This window comes from Colletotrichum tamarilloi (assembly GCF_030869305.1).
Source record: "Colletotrichum tamarilloi strain Tom-12 chromosome Unknown Scaffold_7.1, whole genome shotgun sequence".
Taxonomy (NCBI): Eukaryota; Fungi; Ascomycota; class Sordariomycetes; order Glomerellales; family Glomerellaceae; genus Colletotrichum; species Colletotrichum tamarilloi.
This window is the reverse complement of record NW_026849390.1, coordinates 959,136-977,448: the sequence shown is the minus strand read 5'-3', so window position 1 is coordinate 977,448 and position 18,313 is coordinate 959,136. Positions and strand designations below refer to the sequence as shown.

At 54.3% G+C, this 18,313-nt stretch overlaps 4 protein-coding genes across 4 annotated transcripts; 3 read left to right on the top strand and 1 right to left on the bottom strand.

Moving 5' to 3' along the window:
- Window positions 1-4,200: 4,200 nt before the first annotated feature.
- Window positions 4,201-4,797, top strand: CTAM01_03249 (uncharacterized protein; the record flags this gene model as incomplete). The annotated part of the gene is made up of 1 exon (XM_060519285.1): window positions 4,201-4,797. One exon carries the CDS (start codon window positions 4,201-4,203, stop codon window positions 4,795-4,797), a length of 597 nt encoding a protein of 198 aa, XP_060386284.1.
- A 105-nt stretch (window positions 4,798-4,902) lies between these two features.
- CTAM01_03248 (kelch domain-containing protein) lies at window positions 4,903-7,050 on the top strand (the record flags this gene model as incomplete). The annotated part of the gene is made up of 1 exon (XM_060519284.1): window positions 4,903-7,050. One exon carries the CDS (start codon window positions 4,903-4,905, stop codon window positions 7,048-7,050), a length of 2,148 nt encoding a protein of 715 aa, XP_060386283.1.
- A 2,695-nt stretch (window positions 7,051-9,745) lies between these two features.
- On the top strand, window positions 9,746-10,861 carry CTAM01_03247 (Ras family protein; the record flags this gene model as incomplete). The annotated part of the gene is made up of 2 exons (XM_060519283.1): window positions 9,746-9,938; window positions 10,083-10,861. 2 exons carry the CDS (start codon window positions 9,746-9,748, stop codon window positions 10,859-10,861), a joined length of 972 nt encoding a protein of 323 aa, XP_060386282.1.
- Window positions 10,862-11,965: 1,104 nt separating this feature from the next.
- Window positions 11,966-18,054, bottom strand: CTAM01_03246 (Sec63 Brl domain-containing protein; the record flags this gene model as incomplete). Its single annotated transcript, XM_060519282.1, has 4 exons — window positions 11,966-14,076; window positions 14,128-14,316; window positions 14,366-17,111; window positions 17,164-18,054. 4 exons carry the CDS (start codon window positions 18,052-18,054, stop codon window positions 11,966-11,968), a joined length of 5,937 nt encoding a protein of 1,978 aa, XP_060386281.1.
- Between the last annotated feature and the right edge of the window lie 259 nt (window positions 18,055-18,313).

Below are 18,313 nucleotides of genomic sequence, written 5' to 3'. Positions count from 1 at the left end.
ATTTCGTGCGCGCCACTGTCTCTCTAGTCTTCGCGTGGCGGAAGTGTAAGGCAGAAAACGGCAGAGAGGTTACCGTTGATCCAAGGACCGGGAGGACAAGAGCGATCCATCCCACGAGCTACCGTATGTTATGTGGGGTAAAGAGGCGTCTAAATGCCAGCCGCACACAAGCCACCGTGAGATGCGAAGCTGCTCGTGAGGAATTAAAAGAGTTTTTCCTGTTCTTTTTTTCTTCTTCTTTTTCTCTTGCGTATCGAGCCGAGAGAGTCAAATGTTGACAGCCGAGATAGTCTGGGATAGGGATCGTTAAAGCAGCTGCGGGAGCCGAACTCGACATCCGAGAGTAATCAGTCTCGTTCTTACGAACCTAGTTGGGGCAAGAAGGAGCGAGGCTCACAGCACTAGACCGAAATTTTAACGATTGCTGCTACGCCCCAAGTCACCCATTCATCTTCCGGATCACTTTGCTCTCTCTGCACAACTTAATCATCATACAAGCTAGCCCCTCTATGTTGACTCTAGCATAGACGCAGCGGAAGACTTTTACTCGTGCTGGAAGCCATCTAGTGAGATTTGAAGCACCTAGGTAAAGACTGATGTTACTCCTCTTCTCCACCACTGTGTATGAGAGGCCAGCTGCTCAAGAACAAGTGCCGAATGACTGACATTGAGCCTTGAAAAAAAAGGCTTCTCCAAGAAATCCTGTGGAAGCTGTCTTGGGGACAGAAAACCCTGGTAAGACGCCATGTCCCATGTTTTGCAAAGGCATAAGATGACTCTCTCAATACGATATTGAGACGGTCAGGTAATCTCATTGCAGAGATTATAAAACACGATTCAAATTACCTTTATCGTAGAGCCTGAGGTTAATATAAAATGGACCAGCCTTGCGCTCTCAGTGAAATAATTGACTAGACTGCGTCGGTCGGTTGATGTCGCGCCAGCTTCTCTGATGATGGGCTTCGCGATTGGCTTGAAGGAGGGTTTCGAGATAAAACTTCTTTCCTGTACCAGCTGCAAATGAAGTGGCTTCACCTTGTGCAGTATCGGATACTCGTGGCGTATTCCTTGGCCAATAAGCTTGTATTGAATAGAATTGCGGAAGAGTGTTCGCTGTGAGTTGGGAGTTGGATGCAGTAGGATTTCTCTGCTCTTGTATACGAGCGACATCGACAAAATAGCATGGCAATCCGGCGTACGAAGCCTTCAGACATGATCATGCCTTGTCTTGACTGAAGTGTGGGCGCTGATACGGCGGCCATTTATACCTTCTAGATTGAGTGGTTGCTAGTGCCCCTCAAGTTGTCCTCCTCTAGGCAAGCACGTCGGGCTGAGAGATAGGTATTTCCTTTTGAGACATGATGAGAGGCAGACAACGACAAGTGTTTGGGTAAGAGGCGTGAAATTTCATCATCGACTGACATCACGGCATAATGGGTACAAGACACCCCCTTCAAGGAAAACCAGGTGTTGCTTTCTAACTGCATCCCAGCTTACACCAAGAAAAGCAGGCCACGTAGGTACGCCTTACAATCAAATCCTAGCCTTCATCCTGCTAAGTAAGGAACCCTGAGCTGCAGATAGATGGCATAGCATCGGGAAAATTCAAGCGACAGCGAACTTGATGCTAGAGACTACTTACACCCTAAGTACACGAAACTCGGAGTCCTGCTCAGAGGCTAAGGAAGGCGACACCAAAGCTCCTCCAGTGTATGTATTGACGAATTGTTGAATCTCCTATCAGAACGTGTAGGCGATGCCCATGTCTGCCCTGATGACAAAACACCCGGATGGCCATTCGACTCGTATCGAGATGTGCTGGGCAGCACACTTCAAGGATCGTATTCAGCAAAGTTTCGGGGCGTTTCTGCGTCGGAGATTAACCCCACGTCCAAATCATTCTGCGTTTGGGCAGAGGAAGTTGCAGCTAGAACAAAATTCGCTGTTTTTGTATTGTTGATCAAGATCTTGCAATTACCATGGTGCCATTTCGGGTAGTTGGGAGAGATCATTGATCCAAAAGAGGCAAAGTCTTTCACGAGAAGGCAGTCTCGTCATTTGGATCCACGTATAATTGGGACCGAGTCTACTCCGTATTGTCGGTATCTACAGTTGCAATGACCGCTCAAACAGAGCTCGTGACTACTCACGCGGCTTTGTTCCGTTCTTCGTGGCTTGATGTAGAGGAGTTCGGGTCCGAAGCATCCCTAGCGCCCGCAAGCTAGTGAACACGAGGTTTCACGAGAGATATCCTCACGATAGTTCCATTAGTGTGTTCAACGTGTTTCTGGGGTCCAACTTCGGCCGTCGTTGGCAGAGGTGTAGTCCATCGATATTTCGATGGCATGCGGCTGATGATGAACGTTCGCCCAAGAAACCCAATGTGGTGGATGCAATGCAATGAGTTGCAAGTCGTACGAGAACACGGCAGAGCCTCCATTCCTCGCGGTGATCGGCGTCCTGCCCGGCTCCCACCTCAAGGCGGTCGGCCCGTCCGGCTACCCGCCGCCGGGTGTGACGTCAAAGTCCGGACAAAGACGACGCATTGTGCATTGGAGATTTGCACTGGAAATGGGGCGGATACGATGTTTATGTGCACGCGCATCCGTCTTATCCGTTTTGCATCTGTCCTGGGATCGTGAGGCTGTGGGATATGTGGATAGCCAGCCAAGAAAAGGAGACGCATACGTTTACAAAGTATGCTTGGAAGGTTGGAGCGATTCAGCGGTTGTGGAAGGAGAGAATACGAGTCATAGAGGCTCTAATGTAATCAAAAAAGACATTACGGTTTGCGAAAAAGGGGAGCCGGGGGACTCCACGATCTCTTGGCTGTCGTCCTCAGAGGGTTTAGCGAGGTCCTAAAGAGGCAGGGGTAAGAACGCCAAGCTGGGCGGGATCGACACAATGTCTTGCTCGTTTCAGAATCCGGCCAACGGGGCTCTTCCCTTCCAACTTCTTCCCTTCGCAAGTTCTCCAACAACACACCAGCTCCAGCTCCATAGGGTGACCGGGTTCCTGCGTCTACGCTTTTTTGAGTTCACGCCAGAACTTCGGGGAGATTTTTCTTTTCTTCCCTATCATTGTATTCTCCAAACCCCCACTGGTCAAGCCTGGCTGGCCCTGGGGCCTGGACAGCCTGGCGAGCTTCCTCCCACACCGGATGAACGGCTTTCTATTTTTGTGCCGACTTTTGTGCGTCTCCAGAGATAAGGCAGCGTCCAACCATGTTTCGACGCAGATTACCGGCGGCTAGCTTTCATAGGGCTGTGCCGGTCTTGCAGAGTTGCAGTAACCCTTTCCAGGCACTGCATCGCTACCGAGTTCCCAGACGATCTAGCAGAGAGTCGATCCCGTGCCCTCTTTTATTTCGCCATACGCTGATCGTCCAACACGCTACTCTTATACGAAGACGCGAACTCTCACCATCTGGGCCTTCGGGAAATATGTGGCGTTATTCATACGAGGAAACACAGCATCAAACCTAAGAAAATTGTCCCTGATGAATCTGGGCAGCAACTACGCGTGTTTCGAGCCGAACGGGATACGTGCAGCCAGCAACGAGAAGCTGACCATGGTGACTGGTCGGCGTCTACTCCGTACTCCATACCCGACCCAGCTGTCATCGCTGAATTGCTCGGTCTTCTCCGTTCATCTATTCACTGGTCTTGGCCGTCGAGGAGGTCCTGTCTTTGCCTGCAGGGGTCATGGCAGGGCGACCCAGCTTTGCCAACGTCAACACGAACGACACCGACGGGATGATGCTGACAAGTTGCACAGTTGTTTACGTCAAGACGGGCAATGTTAAAGTGCGTGTATGTGTGTGTGTGTGTGTTCCCCAGAACATCGGACGACGGCTAACCTTATTTGACAGCTTCTCTCGTGGGAAACACGGCAAAAGCTTTGACAAGCATGAATGTTCAGACGAATTTTTCCTCCCCAAACCTTCAAAGCTCGAGGCAGTGTTCGACGATCACTCATGCGATCCACGGCGCGAGCCCGAGGGAAATCCCGGCTAACAGCAAGTTGCAACCACAGCAATGGGGCTCTCTGCGGGTCTGTACAAGGGTACATCAAAGGGGGAAAGGCTCGAGGCTCGAGGGTTCAGGTTGACCGCCGCCGCCGTCGTCGTCGTCGTAGTGCGACGTGCCTGACCGCCAGCCGTCTTGTTGTTCGGGCGGCGGTAGGATTCATGGGAGGAGGATGAACCTAAAGTCAGAACAACACGACAAGCCTGATGGATGGCCGAGCGGCTTCTCAGAATCTCCACACGATTTCTTCTGCCTGTCTTTCCCACATCACGGGCTTTTCCTGCTTGGACCTCCACTCGGCCCCAAGGCCAGCGCCTGGCTTGAGCATCTGGGCATGGTTCCCACCTTATCCTCTTTCTCGATGGGGATCGCGGCTCGGGAAGCCTCGCCATTCGCCAGCGCCGACTCGGCGTCGACGAAGGACCAACTCCCCGGCAGACTCTATCGGGCCATAACTGCACCTGCGGGATGGCGCAGCCTAGCTTGGGGGCTCCAGAGTTTCCACATTTTGGGAGATGGATCTCTCTTGGAGCGTCCTCTCCTCTGCGGAAGTGCCGCAGATGGAGCTGTGATGCACGATGTGCCTGGCGAGGTGGTTGTGTATATACATATCGTCGAGTTTCTTCTTCTTCTCTGCCCTTTTGAGAATTCTCTTCTTCAACGCCGCTCTCATCGACAATTTCTCACGAGTAGCCTCTCGTGCCTCTCCTTATCCTTTGTGCTATTCTCAATTATAGACACACGTCTCTCATTGCTTATACGTGTCTAATACCTACACTCACTCATCAATACGCATACATCCTCGATCTCTTTGAGGAACCATACTCTCTCTTACACGAGCAGTTCAGCTCCCAAAAAACATCAACACACCGACATGGTTCGTTCAACCGCATACAAGGCCATCGCGGCCGCCTCTCTCTTTTCGCGGTTCTCCTCCGCAGCCATCACAGCCTGCCCGAACGATGAGGCCGAATGGGAATCGCCCATTGGAGTCAAGTACACCGTCTGCCCTGGCTCTGACTACCAGTATGGTGGTGGCAGTCTCCAATATGTTCAAAATGTCCAGACCACGGTCGAGTGTGTCCAGATCTGTGACAAGGATGCTCGCTGCAACAGAGCCGTCTACGACAAGGAGCTCAAGGTTTGTCACGTTAAGGACACCAAGAACGAGATGAACTGGGCAGCCGACGACCGTTTCGACTCTATCCGTATGACAAACGACTTTGTCGACGGCACATTCCTTGCTACCTGCCCCTTCAAGGAGGAGGGCTACCGAGTTCCCAAGGGCAGCGCCGACTACCGTGTCTGCCGCGGCACCGATTACACCGGCAACAGCGCCAAGATTGTTCAGGATGTGACGACCATCCAAGCCTGCTCTGAGCTCTGCTCCAACACTCAGAACTGCAAGAAGGCTGTTTTTGACAACATCAACAATGTTTGCCACATCAAGGCCGCCGAGCCCGAGACATCTCTGTTCTGGGTTCAGAACAAGCAGTTCGACACCATCCACGTCCCCGAGAACATCAACCCGGCCGTCCAGGGCAAGTGGGGCGACCTCATTCGTCTGCCCGTGATTCCCGTTGCGGCTTACATCGTCCCGTCCTACCCCGAGCCCAGCAGACTGCTGTTCTTCTCCTCGTGGGGTGTGGACGCCTTTGGCGGTGCTTCTGGCATGACCCAGTACGGTGACTACAACTTCGCTACCGGTGAGATTTCTGAGCGCGCTGTCACCAACACCCACCACGACATGTTCTGCCCGGCCATCAGCCAGCTTCAGGATGGCCGCATCGTCATCCAGGGCGGCTCCGACGCCGAGGCCGTCAGCATCTACGACCCGGCCACCAACAACTTCACTCGCGGCCCCGACCTGAAGGTTGCCCGTGGCTACCAGACTTCTACCCTCCTCTCTAGCGGCAAGATCTTCACCATTGGCGGAGCCTACTCTGGCAAGCGCGAGGGCAAGAACGGCGAAGTGTACGACCCCGAGGCCAACGAGTGGACCTACCTCCCCGGCGCCGACGTCACCCCGATCCTGACCAACGACCACGAGGGCATCTGGCGCGAGGACAACCACGCCTGGCTCTTTGGCTGGAAGAACAACAGCATCTTCCAGGCCGGCCCGGGCAAGGACCAGCACTGGTTTGGCATCGAGGGCACCGGCTCCGTCACCAAGGCCGCCACCCGCGACGACGACGACGCCATGTGCGGCACCTGGGTCATGTACGACGCCGTCGCCGGCAAGATCCTCTCGGCCGGCGGAAGCCCCGACTACACCGACAGCGACGCCACCGTGCATGCCCACATCACCACCATCGGCGAGCCGGGCACCCCGTCCGAGGTCGAGCGCGTGGCGGACATGGCCTTCCCCCGCGGCTTCGCCAACGCCGTGGTCCTTCCCGACGGCCAAGTTCTCGTGACGGGTGGGCAGCGCAAGTCCCTCGTCTTCACCAACACGGACGGCATCCTCATCGCCGAGCTCTTTAACCCGGAAACCAAGGAGTGGAAGCAGATGGCGCCCATGGCCGTCCCGCGCAACTACCACTCCGTCGCGATCCTCATGCCCGACGCCACCGTCTTCACCGGCGGCGGCGGCCTGTGCTACGTCCAGCAGATCCTGGGCTCCACGGCCGGCTGCGACAAGACGGTCGACCACGCCGACGGCGAAATCTTTGAGCCCCCCTACCTGTACAACGCCGACGGCACCAAGGCGGCGCGGCCCGTCGTGTCCGGGGTCACCGAGGAGGCCGTCAAGGCCGGCGCGACGATTACCTTTACCGTCGAGGGCGTCGAGGCCGGCGGCAAGGGTGCCAAGGTCACGCTCATCCGTACCGGTAGCGTCACACACTCGTCCAACACGGATCAGCGCCGCATCCCGCTCGACAACGTGCAGGTCGACGGCCAGTCTTTCTCCGCCAAGTTGCCCGAGGACTATGGTATCCTGCTCCCCGGGTTCTACTACCTCTTTGTCTCGAATGCGCAGGGCACGCCTAGCATTGCAAAGACTTTGCACGTTGTCTTGTAGAAGGAAGGAGGAGGAGAAGAAGAAGAAGAAGAAGAAGAAGAATGATGATACCTAATATGTAGCGAATTCTGATTATTTTTTGGAAAGCGGGATTAGAGAAAAGAGAAAGAAGCAACAATTTTAGACATTAGACAATACTTAATTAGATACCAGATCGAAAGAAAGAAAACTTAATGTTTAATACGAGGAGTTCCAAGTGTGTGTGATGTTTGACAATGAATAAGGTTGTACTCGAATTGGTGTTGTTGACTGTGATGATCAACTATGAAGACCTCATATAACCTGACGGTTAAGGATATAACGTTGGGGGTAAAAATAGCGTGGACACGGATTACACGTCTGCAGTGATAAGAATACTTGCCTATAACAGGGCACCTAGCCTACTTTTCAGCTTCATCCACTCGATCACAACTACGGATAGATTTCAGTGATTACGAATGCCATAGACACCATCGGGCTGGAAAGAGCACACCTGTGCCATGAAACCGTGCCTAGCCCATGGAACGCATCGCGACGCATGCGTATCTTCTTCACATGCCGTTCATCTGAATGATTGAGTTTTCTTTTTTGGCCTTAATTGCTGAGTTGTATCTGTAGACCGTAGCAGGTGAGTTGTGCCGGTTCTTGGCTTACATGTATCTCGGGCCGTCGCGGGACTAGCCAATGAGTATGAACAACCTTTACAACAGAATGGACACCCGATTGCCGAGGACCGATTGGCTTCAGTCGTGCATATGCCCCTCGAGGTAAACCGCTTTTCAAAGCTCAAAACGTTTATTTGTTCGTTCGTCTTAACCGTTCCTAAACTTCTGAGGCGGCCGTTGGCGGCACATGGTTCGCTTCGAAAAGAGCAAAAGAAGCAATGGCCTTGACCCGATGACGACATTGTGCGTTTTTTTTGGAGAGAAGGGACCCGCTTCGAGTGCACCACGCGACCATCTCCAAATCGGATGACTAGGTGGAGGATAATGCGACTGACTCTTGTAGCATCCTTTGAGAGTGAAGTTGAAGAGGCTCTCTACGGATTACTGCAAGCCATGGTCGCGCCAGATATGCGGGTTAGCTGCAGTTGATTGTGAAGGCGGGCCTGGTGCCGATTTCTTCGCGGAGATGTTCCTGAGTGGAATATTTCTAGAAGGAGCAGAAGAAGAAGTTGGGATCATCGCTCACCATCTGATACACTGCTACATCAGATGCCCCCTCAAGTTCCCCAACACCCGTCCATGCAAGATCCCTTCCTTAACAAAGCATATCGCATCTATCAGCAGTTTCTCCTGATAACGAACCGTTCTGATCCCAACATGAGATAGCTATAGTACAGCTTAACCCCACGGCCTCAGCCTCATTCCCCCGCGCCAACCACTAAATCCCATACATGGTGCTCGTTCGGAACGCACCTTGGTCTCGAACAGAAACGGAAAATGGGGGCGGGATGCAACTCCAATCTCTCGATTTGAACTACCTAAAACACAATGGTAGAATCATGTTAAGTTGTATGATTTCTCTGAGTACTGAACAACAGAGCCGAATCCATATCATTCCCCTCGCTCCCCGTCCGTGATCCTTATCCCACTATCCCCCCTTGTTACGTAGGCGAAGAGAAATAGAGAGAGGGAAAATACAACAACAAAACAAACAAAACAACACTGAGAAATCAAACAACCCACATCCTCGTCCGTTGCTAGCGGCCGTTACAACACTTCTCGGAGCCGAATCGCCCATTTCCTGCTCTCCGTTTCAAAGGTCTTCCTCTCTTCCAATTATCAAGAAAAACTTGGTGATTCTCCCGTCTTTGCCGGGCAGCTCAATCTCACCTCAGAAACGCAGTCTCATGCACCCTCGAATTCCCATCCAGTTCCCCCAAATCTGTCTGTCCCGCTTACCAAAAAGGCGGGCACCCACCACCACCACCACAACCACCACGCGCCTCATCGGCCGATCACTGACCTCGTGGCTGCCTGCGTTTTAAACTTGGCGCCGGCGTGACTACGTTTCGATCTAGGACTCACGTACTTACCCTAAGCGAAGAAAGACAAAAGGACACTAGAAAAGAAAAGACTGAATAGAAAGGAAAGAACCGAAAAACGAAAAAAAAGAGCGCATTGTGTTTGTTGTTCCCTCGTGTACGTACACAAGTACCTCACCTTACCCCCGGTATCACAACAGACGAGAGTGAGAAAGCCCGCGCACCGAGCGGAAGCCACCACCACCACCACCATCAACGTTTCGTCGAGTCCTCCCTCCCTCGAAATCAAACGGTCGTCTTTACCCTTTTCCCTCCAAAGGATCAAACATCGTCTTCCCCAATCGAGGAGTAGCACGAAAGCCACACCCGTTTGAGCTTCACTCCCTCCTGAATCCCCCCACGGTTCTTCAACAAACCCATTCTCACCAACATTCCCGCGCTGTCCCTCACCGAATTCCAGTAGTGTTCCCTCACTACCGGTGCCCACCACCACCACCACCACCACAGCCTACACCACCCCTCAGGCTCTCGGTCGCATCACGCACCGAACCACTTTACAAAGGCAAACCTGTCCTGGTCAAACATTCGCTTCTCTCCACCTAACCGACCGATCCGACCTCTCTTCCTCAAGAAAGCGCATTCCGCGCTACTCCTCCTCACCTCCACCCAACCTCACCCTCTCACTTTCCCCGTCGCATACGGGGCATCCGAGGAGAGAGAAAAGGGAGAATGTCGTCTCTCGAGGCAAAGATCGTCGTCCTCGGCTCCCAAAATGTCGGCAAGACGAGCCTCGTCATGCGCTATTGCAAGGGCTCCTTCAACCCGGCCCAGACAACCTCCACCGTCGGCGCGAGCTTCATGACCAAGCGCGTCGTCGATAGCGATACCGACACCGTGGTGCGACTACAGATCTGGGATACCGGTATGCTTTTCCCTTCCACCCTCCACCCATCCTGACCACCAGCTGCGATAACAAAGTTACTCTTTCTGTCAACTTTGTTGTCGCAGTCGTCGCAAAAAGAGACTTATTCAATTTACTAACATGTGTGTTTTCCGTTCCCTCCAGCCGGCCAAGAACGCTTCCGCTCCATCTCCCGCCTCTACTACCGCGGCGCCAACGCCTGCATCCTCTGCTACTCCATCACAGATGCCCAGTCCTTCACCGAAATGGGTGTCTGGCTCACAGAGCTCCGCCGCAACCTCCCCGGCGACGTCGTCCTCCACGTCGTCGGCACGAAAGCAGACATCGTCGCCCGCGACCCCTCCCGCCGCGAGGTCCCCTTTGAGCGCTGCATAGCCTACGTCGCAGAAAACCTCGCCCCCGGCCTGGCCTCGACACCGCCTCCGACAGCCACGTCCAGCGGCATGCCCTCCCTCCTCTCCTCCTCCGACCCGCGCCAATCTTCTTCACAAGTCCACCAAAGTACGAGCACATTTGGCGGCGGACCAAGCGGAGGCGAGCCGCGTAGCCCGTCCTCGAAACGCAGTTCTGGGTTCTGGGGCCAGGAGGTCGGCTGGGACGCGTGCCACGAGATCAGCGCCGAGAGCGGCGAGGGCGTGGAAGAGGTGTTCCGCGTCGTGACGAGGAAGCTCGTCGAGCAGAACCGCAAGATGCAGCAGGCGCTGCTGCTCGCTACGGCTACGCCTGGCACGCCGGGCTACGAGACGGGCATGGACGGCGGGTACTTTGACGGCATGAATCCCAGGGGCAGCTTCCGGGTTGGGAGGGACCGGCGGAGCTGGCTGTTTTCGCCAAATTTCTCGCCTGCTGTCACGGTTGAGCAGGGCGGGACGGAGCAGGATGCCGATGAAGGTGTTGGAAAAGCAAGGAGGAAGTGCTGTTGAAGTCGCCCCAACAAGGAGAACGACATGCAGAGACGAGAGATGCGCGGACGAGACTCTGGAACATTGGGCCTCGTGAGCATGACCTTCTACGTCCTTTGCAGGATGGATGAAGAGCTCGTTTGCATCGACGGATGGCATTCGCATCCCGGCACGACATGAGAAGAGGGTATGAACGGATCATGACGACTTGAGAGGGATAATCGACGACGACGACGACGACGACGACGACGAAGACGATACGCATGGCTGCCCTGCGGCATATATGCTCTTTCTGCTCGAGTCACAATGCCGGCTCAGATGCAAACATGAAAAGCAACAGCAGCAAGACGCATCATCCGGATTGAGGCACACCGAGCACGCATTTTGAATACAGTACACACGGAGCGAAACACGACGATGATTATTTTCCTGGAAGACTGCAAGCATGGTGCGAAGGCGTTTTGTTCTTGGATTTGTTTTTGGTTATTGGGGCACCTTGATCAGTTCAGTTGCGAATGGTGCTCATCATTTGGGGGATCACAGTACACGGGAAAGCGAGGAGGAGGATTTTCAAAGATGTTTGGGAGCAAGTTTCACTCTGTTGAGGGCTTTGGGAAAGGGGCGGGGGACATGTTTTGATTTTTTTTTTTGTCGTTTGCATATTGCGGATGAAGGATGTTTTCTTCATATTTTGTTGTGTCATGGGCACTTGGTATAAGGGATGAACCGCTTTCCACCTTGCCCCTTAATACTGCTCATTGGGCGAGATATTTTTTTTTCTTGGGCTTTTCTTGCACTTTTGTTCGTTTACATGGACAGGAGGGGGGACATCATCTCTCGCGAGAGAGCATTGTCCACATGTTGTTTCTTGAATAGTTTTCATTTTCATAGGGCATGGGATATGGGTGTTCTCTTCTTGTTTATATTGTTTTCGTTCGAGTTAGATGAGGTTTTCACGTCCCAGCAGCAGCAGCGGGTTTCTCATCATCTGCATCCATAGCATTTTCATTCTCCATTTCCGCTGCATCTAATATAGCCCAAATCTCATTGCCACTGCCACTCTTAAAGAGCGCATCTTCTGTCACGGTGGCTGTGGTCTACAGCGAGTGAATATGTGCCTTACCTTCAAGCCCGAGAAGCACCGTCACCATGCTGCTGAAGCTGCGCCTTCTTGGACTTATCCACATCGTCATCCACGACCGGCGCCGCGGGGACGTCGACGGTGACCCGGTACTCTAGCCCAACATACGCGTCGCTGACGACAATGACCTCGAGCTTCTTGCCCTGCGCGGCCTCGGGGACCTTGATAGCCACGCGCGCGGTAGGCTTGGACCCGACGGCGACGCTGCGGCCGGGTCCGCCTCCGGACCAGCCCGCGCGCTTGACGGCGAGGACGTCGTCGCGGGCCGGCTCGGCGAGGAGGACGAACCAGCCTTCGTTTTGGGGTTTCGGGAAGCGGGGCGCGTAGACGTGGGCGTCGCGTTCGGTTAGGGCGTTTAGGCGGCGGAGGTCGACTGTGATGCCCAGGGCCGTGGTTTCCGCTGCGGGGACGGAGACGGTGAGGTTGGGGAGTTGGGAGGCGGCTTTGGCGAAGCGGGGTTGTTGGTGAGGCGGGACGGAGAGCTGTTTTGCGAGGGAGGTGATTTTGGAGGGGGAGGAGGCGAGGGTGGAGATCTTGGCGAGGGTGAGGTTGGATTTGTCCGATTTGAGGGTGTCGAGGCCGACGCCGGGGAGGATGGAGGGGGCCGGGTCGGTGGGCCAGCGGGCGGATTTGATGCACTGGAGGAGGGTGATGAATTGCAGGCAGGTGGAGAGGTGGCCTAGCTCGGTCGTGACGTCGATGGAGGCCTGGATGATACGGATGGCCTGGTCGAGGACACTGGTCTGGTCGCCGACGTAGTCGGTGATGGGGAGGGAGATGCGCGACATGTGTGCCTGGAGCAGGAGGAAGGCTTTCACGTGGGGGTCCCACATGGGGAGGCCAAAGGAGCTGCCGGGGTAGAGGAGGTTGCGGGAGAGCTCCTCGTTGATGAGGTCCTCGTTGTGGCGGACGGGGAGCTCGTCGTACTCTGTGGCGCGGGACATCCAGGAGAGGACGTCGAGGAGGGAAGCGGCGGCCTTGACGTGTTTGACGAGGTGGCGGACGGTGATGTGAGAGAGGTAGTAGTAACTCATGATCTTGCCCATCGGGGTGGGGTCGACGTCGCCGTTGGGGAAGACTTCGACGCAGCTAGAACGGGCGAGCTCGTCGAGGGACTTGTCAATCATTTCAATCATGTAGTCGTTTGCCATGGTCTGGGCGGCGATGCTATTGTGCTCTTCGGCCGAGATCTCGAGGCCGTAGTAGGACGGGTTTTTGTGCAGGCGGCGGAAGAAGAAGGTCCAGGTCAGGTAGTCGAGAGCGTCCTGCTTCGTGACGATGGTCTCGGCCGAGACTTCGGCGCACAAATGGTTGTCGAGGACCGTGTGGAGGGACGACTCGACGGGGAAGCCGGTGTGGAGGAAGTGCTTGTAAAAGTCCTTCTTGGCATCCTTTGTGAAGATGCGAGCCACGCCGGAGTTGTCGAACTGCGGACGGCCGGCACGTCCCAGCATCTGGAGGACGTCCGTCAGGTCCATGTCTTTGTAACCTTCAATCTTTGCGTCGTAGAACTGCGTGCCCTTGACGACGACGAGATGGGCCGGCAGGTTGACACCCCACGCGAGGGTACTGGTGGCGACGAGGATCTGGATCTTGTTGTTCAGGAAAAGTTCCTCAGCCAGTTGACGATCAGACTCGACCAGACCGGCGTGGTGGAGTCCGATGCCAAAGCTGATGGCTTCCTTGAGAGCATCGTCCTTGACCCTGGCGAGATTGAGCTGGAGGTCATCCTCGTCCATGTGAAGGAATCGGCGGGGGTTGTCCTCCATGCCGCAGTAGTTGATGAGGTCCTTGGCCGTCAAGCGCGTCTGTCTTCGAGACGGCACAAAGACGATGACAGGCTTGTCTGGACTGTGCGTCTTGACAGCGAGGAATGTCGGCCGGTTCATGGACTGCATCAACGGGCAGAAGCCCCTGACCTCGGGGAAACCGTCGATGTACAGCTCTAGGGGAACCGGACGCACGGAGTGGCGGAAATTGAACAGGCCTTCCTTAACACCGAGCCAGTTGCCCAGATCAGTGGCGTTGGCGCATGCTGTCGACATACCAAGAAGGCGGACAGAGTTCTTGATGGATGCCGCGATGTAGTTCATGCCTTGGGTCGGTCAGTATCTTGCTAGGGTGCATTCACCGGGTGCACACTTACGAGAGACGATGATTTCCAGAATCGGACCACGATCACCAGCGAGGAGGTGAATCTCGTCAATAATGACGAGACTGACCTGTCGAACGTAGCCTCTTGTCTGCCAACTACGAGAGATACCGTCCCATTTCTCGGGCGTAGTGATGATCACGTCGGCATCCTTAATGGTGCGCGTATCAGGGGTGTTGTCACCTAGTCAGGTCAATTGGTATTTCGGGATCGAAAGACGCATGCAACGTACCTGTCAGTTCGACGAGCTTCAATCCCAGAGGCTTAGCAAGTCTAGCTCCCCAATCCTTGACACGCTCGCGAACCAGGGCCTTCATCGGCGCAATGTACACGACCTTGGATTTTGGCCGCTCTCTAAAAGCCCACCACATCGCCAGCTCTGCCGCAACGGTCTTTCCACTGCCAGTGGGAGATCCGAGGAGAACATTGGCGGGTGTGTGATAGAGGGTGTGGAAAATTTGAGTCTGCATGGGATTAAAGTACTGGAAGCGCTGGGCGTAAATCTCCTCGAGAGCCGGGTTCTTGAGAGCACTGATGGGTAGCGGTTGCAAGTTGAGGAGATCAGTGTACACGCTCTCAGTGTCTGGGCGAATCAAGTGCTGGAAAGAAACGGGCGTCACCGTCTCGGCGCCAAGCCATCGGTCAGAAACTGCCCGTACATAGATCTGGGTAGGCAGGGGATCCGAGAGAGGGATGGTGAAGTTGAGTTCGTGCTCATCGTGGAGCTTCCTCCTGTTCAGAAGGAAGAACTCGTGATGGTAGATCTCAGACGTCTCAGAGTTTTCGACCCAGATGTAGTACGACTCGGAAGTCCCGTGAATGTGGTCATTCCATCGGAAGTCGGGCTCGATGAACAACTTGATTCGGAGGACGTCGCGGTTGAGAGGCGCAATTTCCGCTTCGACGCTGATGGTCGGGAAGTTGTTCAAAATGTGTGCAATCTTCTTGCCCGCGTTCTGGTTATGAACCAGGCTACCAATCTCGGCAGATTCCATGTCTCTCATTGCCTCCACGGTCATGTTATCCTTGGCATCAAGCTGGTTGAAGACCGACTTGGGGAGATCAAATTGGTGTAGAGGGTGCTGGAAGGGCCAGATACGTTTCTCAATAGACTTGGCGAGGGTGAGGAGAACCAGGCATTGATGTCCCCATCTCCTATTCAAAGCAATCATGAACAAGGCTCTGCAAATACGGCCCGCCTGTTGAGCAACATAGTTGAGATCATTGCCAAGAGCAAAGTCTTCTGGCTGCGCTCTCGAGATGTATGCCTGCAACAGGATGTTGGTCTTGGCCTGAGGCGTGTCAATGCCGCCATCAACGTCACAAGGAACGACATCGTTCCTCAGACGTGTGAGTTCCTTTTCTTCAGAATCTCTGGACTGGATGTTGTCAAACTCTCCGCTCATAGCGATCATCTTCAAAATATCCGCCTCAGTGGCCATGGGCCGCATCATAGTGTTGAAGATCTGAACACTCGTGTGCAAGATGTAGTACTGACTGGCAATGCGGCCGATATCCTTGCTGCGGAGCTCCTCAGTCACTTCGTTGAAGATGATCATCTGGCTCTGTTGAAGAGTTCGGGCCGCCTGAATAGCCAGTGTACGACGCCTCTGAACAAGAGTGGGATCATCTCTGATTTCAGCCCACTCGATGCCGTAGCTCATTGGGCTTCGTTGCATGCGGACAAAGAGGTATGAGTATCCAATCCACTGGACAGCTTCGGGAATCGACGTCACAGTACCGAGGGAAATCTCAGCATTCAGATTGTCGACGAGCTTGGTGGAAAACTTGGACTCGATCGGTTGTTGCTCCGTAACGGTAGTCAAGTAGTGATGGAGCCTGTCTTGAGTGGTACAAATCATACCGATACCGGTGTCCTCGAATTGGGGACGACCAGCACGACCAAAGATTTGCAACACGTCTAGGATGCCAAGATCGACGAACTTACCCTCCTGTGCGCTGTACACTTGGGTTCCCTTAATAACGACCGCAGCCGCGGGCAAGTTGACACCCCAGGCGAGAGTCGCCGTACAGCAAAGAACCTTGAGGACACCCTCTCCGAAGAGCCTCTCCATAAGATTTCTGTCGGAACGCGCCATACCAGCGTGATGGATACCCAGACCCTTGGGCACCAATTCTCGCAAGTCTCGCGCCTTGGATTGCTTCATGTCTCGTACGGCGTTCTCGTAGTTCGGGTGGTCCGTGGGGTCGAACAAATCCACGCAGAAATCTTCGATGGCCTTCTCGTACAGCATCTTGGCCGTCAGGAGAGTATCTCGTCGCGAATGGACAAAGACCATGACTTGGTGACCTTTCTGGAGCATGTCCCTGACTTTTTCAAAGGCAACGGTGTCCAAGTTCTCTCTGGAAGCCTTGGAACCAGCCTTGCCCTTCACACCAATGAAGTGCTGCTCCAATGGTACCGGGCGGAATGAGGCGTCAAAGTAGAACATACCAGCGTGCCGATTGACCTTGAGGAAGTCGGCAACGTCCACGTAGTTCGGAAGCGTTGCACTGAGACCGACGATACGGATCAATGACTGTGTGCTCTCGACTTGGCGTTCGGTTCTGGCGACGAGAGATTCGAGGACAGCACCACGCTCATCGTGAAGCATGTGAACCTCATCGATGATCAGAAGGCGGACTTTCTGCACCAGCTCAGTATCGCCAGTTCCCTTCCTCGTCACGACATCCCACTTCTCCGGGGTAGTGACGATGATTTGGGTTTGAACAATCTCAGCCTTGGTCAGGTGCATATCTCCAGTGAATTCACGGCACTTGATGCCCAACCATGCCAGTCGCTTGCCGAGCTTCTCGGTGATTTCCGCGGCCAAAGCCTTCATCGGAGCGACATAGACAATCTTGAAATCCTGTAGGTCGACTGCGAAGTCTGTGGCAGTGATGTCTTCAATGGGGTTGGGTGTGCAGTAGTGACCAATAGTTTGGAGGATTGTGAGCATCGCAGCATCCGTTTTACCCTGTTTCCGGTCAGTAACCTGCGCATATCACGACAGACTTGGAGCGACTTACAGCACCAGTAGGGGCACAGATGAGCATATTCTCGTTTGTTTTATATGCGACTGGGTGAACCAGACTCTGCATACGGTTGAGAGCTTTGTAGCCCTTGAAGGTGCCGCGACACAGACCGTCCATATCCGAAATCTTGACCAGTCTCTGGCCGGGACCCAGAACTCCCTTCTTCCCTGCAGGAATGGCATATTCCTCATACTTGTCGAACAGTAGCCTCTCGCTACCGCTTGGGAGACCGTACTTCTGGCCTGAGTGGCTGAGGGAGTTTCCGGCGTTGTATGACTTGTACACATGAGGGTACTGGACTTCCCTGGTCATGGCGGGCGCGAGAGTCGCATTCTTGTGCTCAAAGTCCTGTCGTCTCAAGGCCTCCTCACGCTGTGCCTTGCTCAAGAGTTTCCCTTTGGGCTCCTGGGATCCCTGGGAGGTGACGGCCATGACAATCTCGTTGCGGTGGCCGAGCAGTTCGATGATGAACTCAAAGTCGTCGAAGCCGACAAGATCGGCGAGCTGGGACTGGAGCTCCTCGTCGCCTTGGCCGGATGTAAGGATGCTGATGATCTGGTTTTGGAATACGTCTTCGGCCAGACCATTTTTGGCGGCGATGGATGAGCACTTGCTCACGAACCAGGCGGCGCCGTAAGCAGCGTCGCCGTTGCTGGCGTCGTGACCGTCTAACTGGTCGCTGCTGTACTCATCGTCTTCGTCGTCTGAGATGAAGTCCCAAACGTCCTGTGCGCCGTTGCCCGAGGAGTAGCCTTCGAATTCATCGTCGAAATCTACATCCGAGGGGGGTTCTGAGGGGAGCTTAAGACCAGCCAAAGCCGTTTTCATGGCCTCGAACTGGGCTCGCCACTGGGCCTCTGCGTTGTCGAGATTTGCAGACGCCATTGTTGTGCTGTTAAAAGGGTGTTGTCTTCAGAACTCTCAAATTTACTGTTTGTTGCATGAGAGAGGAACAGAGGGGAATTAGGAATGATGCAACTTCTCCCTGGTCCGCATATAAAACATCTGTGAGGTCAAAAATGTCTATGATGGCTAGCGGTGGTAAGTAAGCCGGGGCCGGTGCTGGAGGAGTCATTCACCGAGTCGCCGCCCGCTGTGCATAGTGGGGCGGCCTGGAAGGGGGAAAGGTGACAGGAAGTACCTG